This window comes from Amia ocellicauda, chromosome 15 (genome assembly GCF_036373705.1).
Source record: "Amia ocellicauda isolate fAmiCal2 chromosome 15, fAmiCal2.hap1, whole genome shotgun sequence".
Lineage (NCBI taxonomy): Eukaryota > Metazoa > Chordata > Actinopteri > Amiiformes > Amiidae > Amia > Amia ocellicauda.
In genome coordinates, this window is record NC_089864.1 from 11,177,795 (window position 1) to 11,193,782 (window position 15,988).

The following is a 15,988-nucleotide window of genomic DNA, read 5'->3' on the forward strand; positions in this document are numbered from 1 at the left end:
TTTTAAATATGCCATAAATGTAAGTGGTGTTTATTATCCCTGTCCAAGTTTTTAGTTCTGTTCTAGGATTGCATGAATTCATGTCAAAGCATTAAGTTGACACAAAAATCTTGTCGTTTATTCCGGAGATTTTATTTTGAAAAAAAAAAAGGTACCAGAAGGCGTTTTATATCTTGAAAGTACAGATGATGAGTGGGTTACAAATGGAAATGAATGTGGCTCAGGATGTGAGAAAATGTTTTGAAAATATAGTGTGTAGAATAACTTGGACGGCACAGAAGCATTGCAAGTGACGCATTGCAGAAAGTTGTTTCTTTGAAAGTGAAAAATAAGTTCACAGTTATTCTTTACAACACTATCTTTATGCGTATTTCTTCAATAAAGTATATATGAATGGTAAGTAATAGAATATATTTAATATTATTCATATTTTAATTTGTCCTTTTTTAAATGTTTGAAAATTGGACCAGATTTTACAGTAACTATTTGTATATCTTCTGAAAAGCATTGGGTCAATTATTTTCAAGGTTGACTAGCAATGCAATGTGTTGTGATGTTCTTGTATGTGAAGTTATCTGTCTTGTATACATATGTGCTGTACTTTGTCACTAGTGCATTAGCTGATCTTGTCCTACATATATTCCCATCCACTTGTGGATATTGTTATTGAATCAACATGGTCTTCGACCCTCTACACAGCAAGTCTGCTTTCTTTGCTTCTCCAGTCAATGCCTCACTAGTCACCTGATTCCTCGATAAACTACCACCCTGCTGGTGACCTGCCAGTCCCTAATCAACACACACAGCCACTCGTCTGTACACAGATGTGAAGATCACTTACTGTTCAGCCATTGATCTGCTAATGTATCTTCACATTCTCACTGTCATGGCTACTGTAATTGACATTTCCAATACATATAGGAAATGAGAGTAACCAAATTCACATTTGCATGGACTGGATAGAACCACCACTTACTAAGACATATATCAAGCAGACTTAAGTGTAGTCTTATCTATTGAATATAAGTGATATGATTGGACAGAGTGATTTCAAGTAAGAAACCACGCAATGACATATCATAGACATAAATTACAATTTCCAAACATTTACATTTCATATTAAAAACCTACATTTTATAGATGATGCTTATGTTTAATGTACAAAGTTTGTGTTTAATGTTTAATGCATACATTTATCAATATTAAATACTCATACATTTTCATTTGGAATACTTATTCTTCCAAATATTCTTTATTACATTTCACCAGCATTTGATCTAATTTGTGCATCTCACTCACTGTGATATCTAAACATGGAACATTTACAGTGTTACCCAAAACCTGTACCATATGTTCCCCATTTGTTCATTGTATTTGCCAAATAATTTATAAGTTTAGTGATGTTGTACATTAATATAAGCCATTTCAACACCAGCCAGATCTCTCATAAATGGTAAATTTGTAATACTTTTACTTTTTAACGATAGGGAAATGTGTCAGCATGTTGAGGCAATTACTGTGAAAGAAAAAAGCCATATAGGATGAAAGATTGTACTGGGAACTGCAGTGAGGTTCCCCGTGGGTACTTGTTATGCTTTCAAAGTTTTGAGTCAATAAACATGCTGCCTAGGAGGAGAAAGCAGCGGCCAATGAATCACAGTTTAAATTTGAGAGGACGTTCAAAAGTGTAGGTGCCTATAGTTCCTAGATTACAGGAATGTTTTAGTAAATTGATTGTATTAATCACAGCGACACAATAATACAGAAAGTGACTGATGACACCTGTTTGGCAGCTGTTGCCTAATCTGTTTCAGTGTCGTCAGTTTGATGAGCTCTCTAAACATGCTGCTCTTCAACTGCAGTTGGGGTCTTGTTGTGACCCACTTAATTTTATAAACTGGAAATGACAAAGCCATCAACAAAATGGATAATTAAAAACAACCGGTGCCCAAACAAGTAAAAATTGCTAATTTATGTAGCTAATTTTGTGAGTATCTGTCACAGTTCATCCATGTCACATACCTCTTAATCTGAACTTGTCATTTATAAGGTGTTCTGTCATTTAGCAAAGGACAAACACAACTTAGTCGTCTTATTTGGTTGTAGCCTCATTTAAAAGTCTTGTTTAAGAAATACACCAATGGAATGTTTACTGCCTGGTAACTGTGATCAGAACCTAAAATTCGATTATGGTAATTTTGTTTTTCATTACTTCTCTGAAAACAGGGCCCATCTAATGGGAAAGAGACGAGCGAACTTTTATGAAAAGGTTAAAACAATACGAACTGTTTTAAAATTGCAAGAAACTTCAGGGGCAATCATTCCGAACGCTGCTAGTGGTTTGCAAGCTATATCTTACAACAGAAGGTTTATAACATTTAAAGAGTGTTATTGTTTTGTTTTTGTCTGCCATTCGCTCTGCCTGGTGTTTATTGCAAGACTGCACCCACAGGCTGAAAGAAAACAATCAGAAAATCACACACTGGTGTTTCAGTCTGAAGGCTGTACTAATATGATGTGCTGGCTATTTGCTATAAACTCATTTTAGTTGTATCCCCTTAAACTGTTCCACATCTTGATTATTTTACTGAAAATATATTGTGGCGTAATACAAGAATGACCTAACCTAACAGTTGAGTGAATTTATTTATTTATTTTTGCAGGGGCCTAATATGCCTTGCCTTTGTCCTCATCACATCTACAGAAATTGATAATATAGCTTTTCTATCTAGGAGTTTTTCATGGTTGTTACAATGTTGCAAATCCTCAAGACTTTTATGTCACATGTCACATCAGGCTTAAACCACTTTTTCAATAGGTTTATGCTGAACGCCTGGATTAAAATTATAATAATTTAAAAAAGTTATAATAACTGTTACTAAGTTAATTTAACTAAAGAGTATTCAATATAATTTGTTTTGTTATTCAGTGTTCTTGAAGGCAATACTTTTCTTAGTGTTGTGCGCTAAATCAACTTTGTTAGGGTTTACAACCTACTACCAATGAATTATCAGATCCATTGAATCATAATTTCTTTTCTTTTTTTTTTCAAAGGAATTCTAATTTTACTCCACTTCCAAAATGTAGTAAAGAGTCATTTGTAATGCTTGGATGTCTGCATTTAGCTCTTCATAGTGTTATTACATGGCACAGGTGTTGTTTCTTACTGCATGCACAAATGGCCATTGAAGTTCATTCTCCTGTTCTTCTTGAAGGCTGGTAAAGTCTGTTAAAACCCAAAGGGGAAACAAGGGCAGAAAGACCTAATTAAGTGTCAAGCAGCAACTGTACTGTAGCAGATAACAAGCATAAACACGTTGCAGTGCAGACTGTTTGATGTTTTGATGCTGGCAGGGTGAAAAGTGAATGATTAATAATAATTAAAAAAAAAAGATAATTGAAAAATACCTTAATTCTCTAATGCATTAGAGACAAACAGAAGCAAAAGGAGGTAACGAAGAACTAGACAGTGCAGCATTTACCAGTCTATTGGTGAGTGTATGTATTTAAATTTAAATTATTCGTATCATGGTTAAATATGGACATTCTGCTAAACTATGTTCCATTAGTAACTATTCAACAATTGGAGATGTACATTGCATTACACTAAATGTTTTTAAGTCTCCCTATTAGTTCCAACAACAACTCACCTCAAAAAAATATAAAAATATATATGTTATAGAATAAAAATATAGTTCTGACTGGTAGTTTAGCAGTGTTCTGTTGCCTGGTATGCTGTTTGTCATTTCAGTAAAATAAATGTACTTGTTAAGGGTTGCTTTATAACCAATATTATATCTCAATTGCTTGTCTACTATTTGTTTTCTGCAGGGATATGATATTAGCAAAGACTGATGTAGCTGGGTGACAAGAAAGCATTATAAACAGATACAGTAGGACATGATTTTGGCTTTTTTATTACCTCAGTTTGTGGATTTTCCCCCCATAAACAATAGTACATTCGGCAACATGTTTTGCTTTAGTAGGGAAGAGAAACAGATGTAAGGTAATATTTAAGAGACTGAAGACTTTTAATACAATTAATACCATTTTTTTTATTATGAGAAAAAAAACCTGTAATTGTCATATTTGCCTGAATCAAATCCATCGGAATTCTGCAATCGTCAAATTTTAAATACGTGATTAAAATATACATAGAAAGGTAACACTTTACAGTAGTTCTCATAAATTAGTTAGTTAACATAGTAGGTACTCTACATATTAGTAGGTAACTACATATTAGTTACTCATAAGAACAGTGTAATTATGCATTTGTATGAATTTTGAATGTATTAATGTGAGAGGTTGTAAAGCTTTCCTGGAACAACTGATCTCAGTCACAATGAACAGGCTAGACGGAATCAGGTAACTCATACCAAAACCTCAACTTATTTTAAATATAAACAAGGCGCCTTCCTTTTAGCATGAGTAGCGAAGGGCTTTTAGAAAATGTCCGCTGTGAATTACCATATGATAAGCATTGGTGATTTACATGCCTTGGGAGATTATTTCTAGAATGGGAAACCAGGGACAGTTTTATGGATTTCCATACGAGATTTCTGTTTCACTTGGAAAACACATCTGATCTAAATGAGGAGGAAGCAAAACACAAAAGCCTTGGTGATGGATGGTGATAAACTGATGTTAAATATTTATTTAGATATAGAACTAAATGCACCTAGCTGTGTACAGCTCAGAGAAAGTTATGTCCAGGTCGATCTTCAGTCAGGTCGTTTCCTTAATAAAATAAAACATACTGAATGTAATCAGTTAGTCTGAGTAGCTTTGATATTAGGCAGTGAGAAAGTAAAGAATGTGCCACGTCAAAACACAATTTGTTATTGGTTGCCACTGTTTTTCTAGAAAGCATCATTCATACCTAATAAATACTGTCCTGTTCTACTGGGTCCATTTTCATGTAAGGAACATTAATGCTGTTTGAGGATCAGGCAGCCGAGATCAGCAGTGCTGAAAAGTGTGACGTCCTCTAGGACCAAAGGAAAGGATCCAAGTGCAGGCTTTAGAGTTGAAGCAGATAATCCAATAAGGGCAAAACGAGAGAGCATAAACAGGGACAGTCCAGGTCAAACGATCAAGCGAACAGGCTAGTAGGGAGATCCGAAAGGGGTAAACGAGAGAAGGAAGCAAGAGGTCAAAAATACACGGGAAGGCAATCAAGAAACAAGACTTAGAATTGATCCAGGAGAGAATGCAAGACTTTGCGATGAATCTAGGAAACAGAGGGGTTTAAGTACTGTGAAGGAGAGAGGGATTGAACGAGGTGAATGAAGGATTGACCAATGATAGGAGAGGAGGACAGAACAGGTGCACCTGGTAGGGAAGAATGTGGAAAGACTGGTTTGACTGGACAAAGGAAAGGAGAAGCACTAAACTTCTGGAGAGGGAGACCTCTGGTGGTGAACTAAGGTAGAAGCAGGGGAGACCGTGACAAAAAGTAGTGACGATGTACCTGAAATGTAGTGGCAGGCACTGGAACACACCACAAATGTGAATAAATAGTCCCCAGAATGTGTACACAGACTTGGACACTATGTACCATTTTCCCATTGACTTACATTGTAAACATGCAGACCAGGCGAGAAATTAATGATCGTATACTGTTGAAAGTACAAAATATTAATTGTCACTTGGCACAGCAACGTTTAGCCCTTTTTCTAAGCACATTGTCTTTGTTCTGAAAAGGCTTAAAACAGTGACTACAATAGAAACATCAGACGGGAGCAAAGGGATTATAAAATCAGTGAAAGCGCTCTGGTCAGTCTGTTAATAGGCCCATTTATTTAGATCTGAAAGCGTATGAATCATCTGGATATTTTTATTCTGTGTGCCAAAACCAACAAACAAACCAACATGCAAAAACATCAAGGCAGTTCACTAGGAGTTTTTTTTAATTTTTATTTATATATTAAGTTGTATCTTCCTTGATCATACAGACATTTAAAGACAAGTGACACTATACATATATCAATATGCTAGCTTGGGTTCAATCACACTATTTATGAGCTCAAACTGATTGTCAAAGATGTGTATCCATCAAACTCAGCGTCGCTCTGCCCCTCCTATCTGTGATGCCTTGTCTCTCTCCACTTGTGTTGTATTAACTGGCTGGTTGGGTCTTCCCCTCACTCTCATCCTTTCTGAGTTCATTTTCCTTCCTGCCCCATCTGTTTTGAAAATATCTACCCAGCAAACATCAGAACGGCCCCGTCTCTCACCACCACCTCCTCACAATGCATCTCTTCCGACATGAAATCTGAATTACACTCCTCTCCTCTTTTCTTCCTGCTGTAGGCTCACATGTATTGAATTGACAGACCCTGGCTATGTGGTACTCTGTGACATTGACATTTCCATTTAATCAAATACAAGACTGAATTCTAGTGTACATGATTCAAAGTTCAAGGCAGAGGATACCATTGTGAATACTCTCAGGGAAACTGATCATTAGGTCACCTTGGTGTTAGCTTGTTCTAGCTTAAAACCAAGCAGAATGTGCAAGTGAGGACAGGTTAGCTTCTTATTCTGTTTACCTGCCAATGGTAAAATTAGAAAGAATAACCCATTTTATTGGGTATATAGTTTTATAGTAAACACGTGAATTACACTCACCTAAAGGATTATTAGGAACACCTGTTCAATTTCTCATTAATGCAATTATCTAACCAACCAATCACATGGCAGTTGCTTCAATGCATTTAGGGGTGTGGTCCTGGTCAAGACAATCTCCTGAACTCCAAACTGAATGTCTGAATGGGAAAGAAAGGTGATTTAAGCAATTTTGAGCGTGGCATGGTTATTGGTGCCAGACGGGCCGGTCTGAGTATTTCACAATCTGCTCAGTTACTGGGATTTTCACGCACAACCATTTCTAGGGTTTACAAAGAATGGTGTGAAAAAGGGAAAAACATCCAGTATGCGGCAGTCCTGTGGGCGAAAATGCCTTGTTGATGCTAGAGGTCAGAGGAGAATGGGCCAACTGATTCAAGCTGATAGAAGAGCAACTTTGACTGAAATAACCACTCGTTACAACCGAGGTATGCAGCAAAGCATTTGTGAAGCCACAACACGTACAACCTTGAGGCGGATGGGCTACAACAGCAGAAGACCCCACCGGGTACCACTCATCTCCACTACAAATAGGAAAAAGAGGCTACAATTTGCACAAGCTCACCAAAATTGGACAGTTGAAGACTGGAAAAATGTTGCCTGGTCTGATGAGTCTCGATTTCTGTTGAGACATTCAGATGGTAGAGTCAGAATTTGGCGTAAACAGAATGAGAACATGGATCCATCATGCCTTGTTACCACTGTGCAGGCTGGTGGTGGTGGTGTAATGGTGTGGGGGATGTTTTCTTGGCACACTTTAGGCCCCTTAGTGCCAATTGGGCATCGTTTAAATGCCACGGCCTACCTGAGCATTGTTTCTGACCATGTCCATCCCTTTATGACCACCATGTACCCATCCTCTGATGGCTACTTCCAGCAGGATAATGCACCATGTCACAAAGGTCGAATCATTTCAAATTGGTTTCTTGAACATGACAATGAGTTCACTGTACTAAACTGGCCCCCACAGTCACCAGATCTCTACCCAATAGAGCATCTTTGGGATGTGGTGGAACGGGAGCTTCGTGCCCTGGATGTGCATCCCACAAATCTCCATCAACTGCAAGATGCTATCCTATCAATATGGGCCAACATTTCTAAAGAATGCTTTCAGCACCTTGTTGAATCAATGCCACGTAGAATTAAGGCAGTTCTGAAGGCGAAAGGGGGTCAAACACAGTATTAGTATGGTGTTCCTAATAACCCTTTAGGTGAGTGTATATTCAAGTAGAACCTGCTATTTCTTCCTTCATTACCATTAAAAAGTACATTATTATTTTCTTTTATTAATAAAATAAGGAAATGATTGAAAGAGAGCGAACACATTTCCTCTGGCATTATTTGAAGCTGGATATTAATTAATAGAGAGAACTAGAATTTCAGTCGAAGACAGGAGAGGGGCATTGCTCAGATTTGTATGTTGTCTCAATCAGATATATCAGTAGATGGTTAAAATACTAGGGTAGAGAAATAAGGTCCTGATGGCTTTGCAAAAATGTCATACAAAGACCAACCAAACTCTCCGAACTATGCTGTTGTGTGAAAACACACACTGACCATTGTACAGTAATTCATGCCCCTGGCCTTCTACACAGTTTGAAGCTAATATGTTGAAGTAAAACATTAACCATATCTCCACATTTTCAAAGTGTTTTGCTAATGCAAGTCTCCATTAACATAAGCATTTAGGCTGATGTAAATAGTGTCCCCTGGACACACATCAAATGTCATAAAAAGTGCTTTGCGAGCCGCAGTGAATGAGAGAACAAAAAGGTTTCATTCCAATGGGAGGGTTTTAAATCGCAGGTCTGAGCCCTGGAGGGACGCACAGCTGCCCCGGCACTCCTTTGGTATAGTGCGTTGCCATGTTTGAGGCTCTTAATCGGATCCATCCCTATATTGTAGTTGTAGCTGTCCCACAGAGGTAGTGTATAATCTGCTAGGGACCTTGTCCAGGTGTTTGTACTGCAGCAGCTGGGAGCTGCAGGATGAAGCACTATACGTTGTCCTTCAGGAACAGAGCCGATGGGCTCCAGGGGAGATGATGAATGCAGGATATTGTGAGTGCCTCAGCAGGAAGCAAGAGTTAATATTCCAGACCTGCTGAAGGCGCTCCAAACAGTTCATTAAAACCGTGGCTGTAATGAGTCACATCTGTATTGTTTTCTCTTATTGTGTGTGTTCGGTAGAATTGCGATGTTTATGCAGATGGCTTTCCGCTGGTATACGCCGAAAAAGGGAAAAGAAATTAAGAAAAAGAAATAAAAGCTCACAGCTGTTTTGTCATAACTTCAGAAACAGATGAGTTGAAGATGGCGGTGTTGGTTTGTCTAAGTCACAGATAGGTGAATATTGAACACATCTGTGGAGTGGCAGGAGAGTCTAATTAGTAATCAGAGATTTGGAAATGGTTGATTTATATATCTGTCAGGGTTACGAATAAACAAGGGACAATACTGTGTGGAATAACAAGAAATAAAACTTAGTCAGGAGAATACAATAGCACATTATATTAAATAGACCACATTTATTGAAAGAGGAGAGAGGAAACGATAAAAAATATCAGCTCAGTGATTTAATTTTTTATTATGAACTACAGTTTAGACTCAGAGAGTCAGTCATTTGTTATAAATACATTGCAAATATTTGTAGGCCATTTACAAAAAATGTAGCAGGAACATGCATCATGAAGTACTTCACTTAAAAAATGAAAATGCATGGCAGGCTTTATTAAACCTGAACTATTCATTCAAGTACAGCAAGACGAATAATGAAGGGAAGCTTGAACTTAAAATAAAAATAAAATAAAAGCTTTACTCTGATTGGTCAGCAAGGTTTGTGCTGAATTTATGATTTTAAATTATTATTCTGATTTGCTATGTTTGTGTAAATTCTTTTAAATTACTGCAAATTATTACTAATGCAAAATGAAAAACCCAGTTCTGTCTTTCTCCATATAACACCAGATCACTTCTATGATGCTGCTCACTACTGTTTTAACCTGCAGTTCTTTTTATATCATGTTATGTCTACAGTTTTACTATCAACAATATAAGTGTTGTGTTGATTTTGCAGACAGTAGTAGACAGACCATTGTGTTTTATATTTATACATGCTGTAAGATACCTACTGTAGCAACACGTAACATTTATTTGAAGAATCAATCCTGTGCTGACAGAAAGTAAAAAGGTCAACAACACAACAACAGTCACCAATTTGATTATGTTTTATGATGATGTCCATAGGATGTGATTTGAATGGTGCGACCAACAGACGATGTATTGCTTGTAATCAGTACTGCCCCATAGAGTGGTTCAGAACCCCAGATAGAAAACAATATTTTTTCTCTTGAAAAACTGTTGCCTTTAATTGTTGATTGAAAAAGACTGAAGGTATTCAAACTTGTATCCACAGAAATGTATTCCCAATAAAGTGTGTGCATGTTTGTATATATGTGTATGTGTATATATATATATATATATATATATATATTCTCCATTAATTAACCAGTGCTTTTTCCAGGGGGGTGTTATCCTGTGATATGAATTATCTGGTGGATTTACTGTGCAGCAGTTTGATTGAGTTTCAGGAAATATTGATTATAATTTTGCTGAGAGTAAATGACTCCCAATGGGACCTCTTCAGAAGCTGGACAGGGTCCAAGACACTGAGCATCTTACTGAGTTAATGCAGATATAAATCCTTATTCTAATCAAGAAGGTTATTTTTGGGGGAGCTAAAGTGATCAGTCACTAGACACATCACGATTCCATTAATGAAGCCCTGTCAGAATAATCTAATGAATATAATATTGATGGCATATGATTTATAATCCACTTTTAATGCAGCTGTTTAACAACACTTTTTGCCGAAAAAGCAATTTTGTGACCGCTGACACGGCCAAATAAAAATGCAGCTACAGTCTGGGGTCAGTGCAGTGTATGAATAAAAATTCAATTCACAGGTAGGAAATGTGTCTTGCACTTGAATTTAAATGGTTTATAGTGCACCGTGTTGTTAATGTGAGTTTGTCCCTGTCGAAACAAACAGCTAGTCCCCCAGGACCATCCTAGTGTTCACAATTTGATTGTTGTAGATTTTGTGTGGTCTCCTCCTCCTGGTAATATTAAATGGAAGGAGAGAGGACGATTCTGCTCCTTTCACAGCTCCCTGTGACACAATTGGATGGTAAACTAGGAAACAGCAGAATTACTGTGCTGATGGAGTTGTACATGTAAGAACCTAATAATGAGAGAAACATAGCAAGCAGTATTGGAGGAAGTTGGATGAGAGTCAACATATGCTGCAGAGAAAACCATTACAGAAATGTATATATTTATATAGGTGATGTTTTTTTGTCTTTGTCTGGATTATGAAGCAAACACTGATTTAAACAGTGGCTAAAACATTTCTTCTACAAGGAACAATAAAATAATTAAGAATAAAAGTAAACAGTTGACACATGTCACCAGTTATTTGTGACACAATAATTGGTTAAATACAGATCTCTACATATTTCAGTTTTTTTTTTTTTGTATGATTACAGTTGCCTGTGAATGAGAATTAAGTCTACAGGGGAAACAGGTTAGTTATCTGTTTTCTGGTGGGTGCTGCAACATTTTAGAAAGTTTATATTAAAATGAAGCGTACTATACAAAAAAGACATCAGTGAAATTAATAAATGATACAAAGTTACATGTCCCGAACAGCAAGACATGCGCAACATTTCACATTCTGCATCGAAGTCTTGACAAGTTAATAACATAATAACCCTGCATCTGCGTAGAAATAATATAAGGAGAGAAAACAAAATATTAGCAATCTTATCACCCAGAAATGAGTTGTCCTGAGAAAAGACAACCTACAAATGGCTCAACCTCCTTCTTCAAGCTGTGGGCTGGAGATAGCTCATTTTGCTGCAGCCCACATTCATCAGCATTCATGCTGTTATTAATTCACGTCCGTTTTCCCTCAGACTACAATGTACAGCACTTCTTTGCATGGATGCTCAGTGTCCGTATTGCACACGTTTATTTTGTTGTGAAATAGGAGTTTTAGAAATGTTATGCAGTTAAGAGAGAGCATGTAATGGAAAAACGAAATGTTTTTGCTGGTTTAAAACTGAAATATTTATCGCAACATCAACTCATTGTTGGTAGATCGTTTTTTGTTACAAACCCATCCAGTGTTGCCAAACTGTGACTGTAAGCAGAACCTGGAGGATTTCTTGCTGTTTTTTTGTAAATTGGATGCCATTATTCCTAATCTTATTCACTACCCACAAAGCTGTGTTATTTCAGATTCTCAGAAGTACATCTCCTGATGCATAAACAGTTATATCGAATGCCACATGGCAGAGTGGGATGTGATATTGTGAGCAGTGAAAAAAAAAAAATTGAAACAATATTTCTTTTTTTGGTGCTTCCTCTTTGAATTGAAAAAGTATGACATGCGTAGAGCGGCTGGAGTTGTGTAGAGGTTGGTTGTTGAGTTTCCATGAAATAATTTTGCTCAGAGAATGAACTTAAACTTCAAGAAGCTGTTATATATCAGATGGCCTCTCTCAAGATGGCTTGAATTGCTCAATTAATGTACTTTATAGCAGCACATAACATAATATTTCTTTCTGACCAGGAATTAATACAAATGGTCAGTTCTTTTAATGACAGGGAGAGAACTTTGAATTTGTACTAAACAGGAAGTTTGATCTTTATGGTTGTTGTAGATGAGTAAAGTTATCTCTTACTGTTCAGTGCAGTAGAAGATTGAAATCTATAGTTTCTGACATTGAGCATCATGATACTTGAGAAGTGCTGACTCTCTCTCTCTCTCTCTCTCTCTCTATCTCTCTTCCTCTCCCCCCCACAGTCCACACATGGTGACAGAGTACATGGGCATCAGGAACGAAAGTTTAATGAAAATAGCAGCAGTAGGAACCTGGATGGGAGACTTTGTGACTGCCTGGATGGTGAGAATGGGAACTTTTCATTGCTTCCACAAGCATTTCCATTTCCCACAGATCTATCAGACTTTGCTCTTAAACCTTAAACCCAGCGTAATCTGCTGCTGATGGGGGTATGTCATCTCTGATTCCCATTTCTCAATATGGGCATGTTTCTCAGTAAGAAGCCATTCAGACGAAAAATATTTTTTATTTTTTTTCCTGCAAAGCATTAGATTTTTTAGGATATAATTCATTTTATTTGAAATGTAATACGATTTTCATTTGGTTCCTACTCACTGTAACAGGATTTTTACACAGGCATCTACTCTAAGATAGTGTTCTTGCTATTATGGGTTACTTTGTTTCATCATAATGAATACAGGTTGAATAAAAGCAGTTATGACTTGCAATGACAATAGACAACAAATGTATATATTTGTACAGAGAAGCACAAAAAGTAGGAAGAAAAACTGAAAATGAGAAATTGACAATATTCTAGGTATGGTTATCCATCCATAGTTTGTGCTGTGATCTTGCACTGAGAAAAGAAGCACCTGACACTACCTGATCAAATTAGGTCATGCCTAATTATGAGTTACTGGTTAGTTAAATTCATAAGCGTACAAAGACAAAGCTTGTTGTCTCAGATCAGTTCTGTAACCAAACAAATACAGAGGAAGCCTGTCACAGACAATATCCTGCCAATGTTATTAATAACACACATGGCTGTTCTTCTTTTGTATAGTTTAAGGGTACAGCTATTCTATTCAGAGAAATCCAGTATTCTCCAATAATAGATGGTAGAGATGCCTTGAAAGAAGAAGAAAAAGCCCTTTGGGAAGAATTCATGCACAAAGGTCAAAGAAAACAGCTGTGTATGAAAAGGGTGTTGTGATGCAGAGTAAAACCTGACAGAGGCTCAGATCCACGGTATCATGTTCTTGTTCATTTGTCAACATAAAGACAAGATAGGGTCTAGTGGGATTTAGCTGACTCTATAGCTAAAATATAGCTTGACACCTCTTGGTAGGATACTTGACAAGCCTCCACAAAGCCTGCATTAGTATTCCACACACTTCCAAGAGAACGTGGGCCTGTGCAAAACCGAAGTGCTGAATCCAGACTTTACATTTGAATGTTTTATTTCATTCATTCACACATCTGCGTTTAATAAGGAGCCTTTCTTGTGTTTTGCGGGTTTTTTTTGTCTTTTGCTTTGTATTTCTGCCAGTAAATGGTATTGTCATGGCTAGAAAGACAGATGGAGTATATCTATTATACACTGCCTTCAAAGGCAAGGAATGACATGTTGTTGCAATTTCATTGTATATTAATTATTTTTGTTGGTTGCTTCTACAACTCTCTGGAGATGCAATCTATTGATGCAGTGACCTTGGCTGTACTGTCTTTTCTAGTTTCTTGTGTAATTGCTATATTGTACATTTAAACCTTCCTGTATCTAACAAATCCTGTACCAGAGGTTGAGAAACTAATAGCCGTGTTTTGTCCCTTGGCTATCTGGTGGTGTGGGGGATAAATAAAAAATAATCAATAGCGTTTTATCTTCTCAATAAGTTTAATTACAGACCGTTCTTAATGGTTTTAATGTATGTGTTCAATTTTGTCCTTATTTTATGACAGTTATTTCAGTTAAATAATGAAACAGTAAATGTTAAAGATCAGCTTTTATCTGTTTAATTTTTTTAATTAATTTTCAGCAGAGGAAATTATTTTGGGAGGTATGTTGTGGTTGAGAGGATATTAATTCTCCACTGGGTTTTGTAGCTTTATATACCAGTCATTTCCCTGCCTTTACAATTGCTACAGAACTTATTTGGCTTTGGAGCTGGAAATCTCTGCAAGAATCTCAAGAATCCTGCAGCAAATCGAACAATACATACAATATAAGAAAATCCATATATTAAAATGATGCTTTTACAAAAGAAACATTTACTTGAGTTGACTCATTGATTTTAATTAATCTAACTAGGCATTAAATGGAATTAAATAAATGTATCATATAATTTCTTATATTAGTTATACTTTAAACAGAATGCAAAGTAGATAACAAGTATACAAGACAGGAGATTGCTGATTGCTGGGATATTGTTTTAGACAGCGCTTTACAGAGTGTAGTGTGGGCAAAATTGTGCAATTTGATTCTGTAAGTTCAATATGTGTCATTCGTCTTTGTTGATTGTCATATCTTTACAATCTCTTTGTTTACAACTTGTGTGAATAAAACACATTTGCTGTTTTAATTATTTTAAAATAGTATAAAACATAGATATCTGTGAGCCTTAACTCTGGATGTAGGTTGCTTTATAGCGAAAGGGCAATCTTATTGAGTGAATATTGCTAAATGAGCCATTGTATTTGGTAATCATTCTAATTGCAAAAATGCATCTATATATTCTTAGTGCAATGTACTATATTACATCAATTATAGGAATTGTATGAGTATTGGAGTTTGTCAGAAGGAGTAGTAATTATCTCTGAAATAAATTAGGGCTATAATTCTTTATTTGTTTCTACTTAATGTCTTGGTCTCAAGACACTCATCCCTGAATTGCCTGTTACTGTTATTGTATTCATTTTCATATTGATCTACTGAGTCTGAATGGGTTCTAGTGTTTTGAGTAAGGCTGAAGTAAACGTATGTTTTTCTGTATATTGCCTTGTTGATGTGTAGTACTGCCCTCAAGAGATGGCAGAGAGAGCTCTTACAGATGTTTTTAATGTAGTGATGCCTTTGCCTCTGCCTTCGCTGGTAAGTCCAGTTTGTGCTTCTATTGTACAGGCAGGTTTATTATTGTCCATTAAGAGGCTAATACTGCTGCTAATCATATTAAAATCAATAAAAACCTTTCTTCAAGTCTTCAAGCAATAATTGGAATCATCTTCTTTAAAAATGTATAATTGAAAATAAGTATTATGCTGTGCACTCGTGGTATTAATGTGTGGATTTGACCTCATTCCTGCCAAGCTCACAGTACTAATGTATAAAGTCTAGTCTTCTCAGCGACAGTTTCTCTGTGTGGTTGTTGCTGATTTATGAGGCCTGAAAACTACCCAACATGTCCCATGAAACAGTTCCCATGAGCCACTGGGCTCAGTGGAATTCTACTGGGCATTGAAAAGCTCACTGTGCACTTCCTACCGTGAAGCAACAGAGGTTCCTGTCTGAAATGTTGTATTGATTCTTTGGCTTGGTGACCCTTCATGTCAAAGAGGTTCGCCTCTGATGTGCGATGACTGAGATGCTAATGCAAATTAAATTAGAGGTGCCCAACAGATCCTCATAGGTTGCACTCAATTAATCGGTTCTTCAAAATTGTTTCTCAGAAAATGTTCTCTGGTTTTATTTTGCCATCCCGGAAAGCAGGAAAGCAACGTTCTGACTTCAGATGAATGAAG

At 36.6% G+C, this 15,988-nt stretch overlaps 1 protein-coding gene across 2 annotated transcripts in view; it reads left to right on the top strand.

Annotated features, from left to right (window-relative positions):
• tmem117 (transmembrane protein 117) overlaps nt 1-15,988 on the top strand; it is an 83,851-nt gene that overhangs the window by 45,372 nt on the left and 22,491 nt on the right. For both annotated transcript variants that reach the window (XM_066724385.1, XM_066724384.1), the window contains exon 4: nt 12,496-12,595. In XM_066724385.1, coding sequence (XP_066580482.1) covers nt 12,496-12,595 — 100 coding nt within the window. The remainder of the gene's footprint in view (nt 1-12,495; nt 12,596-15,988) is intronic.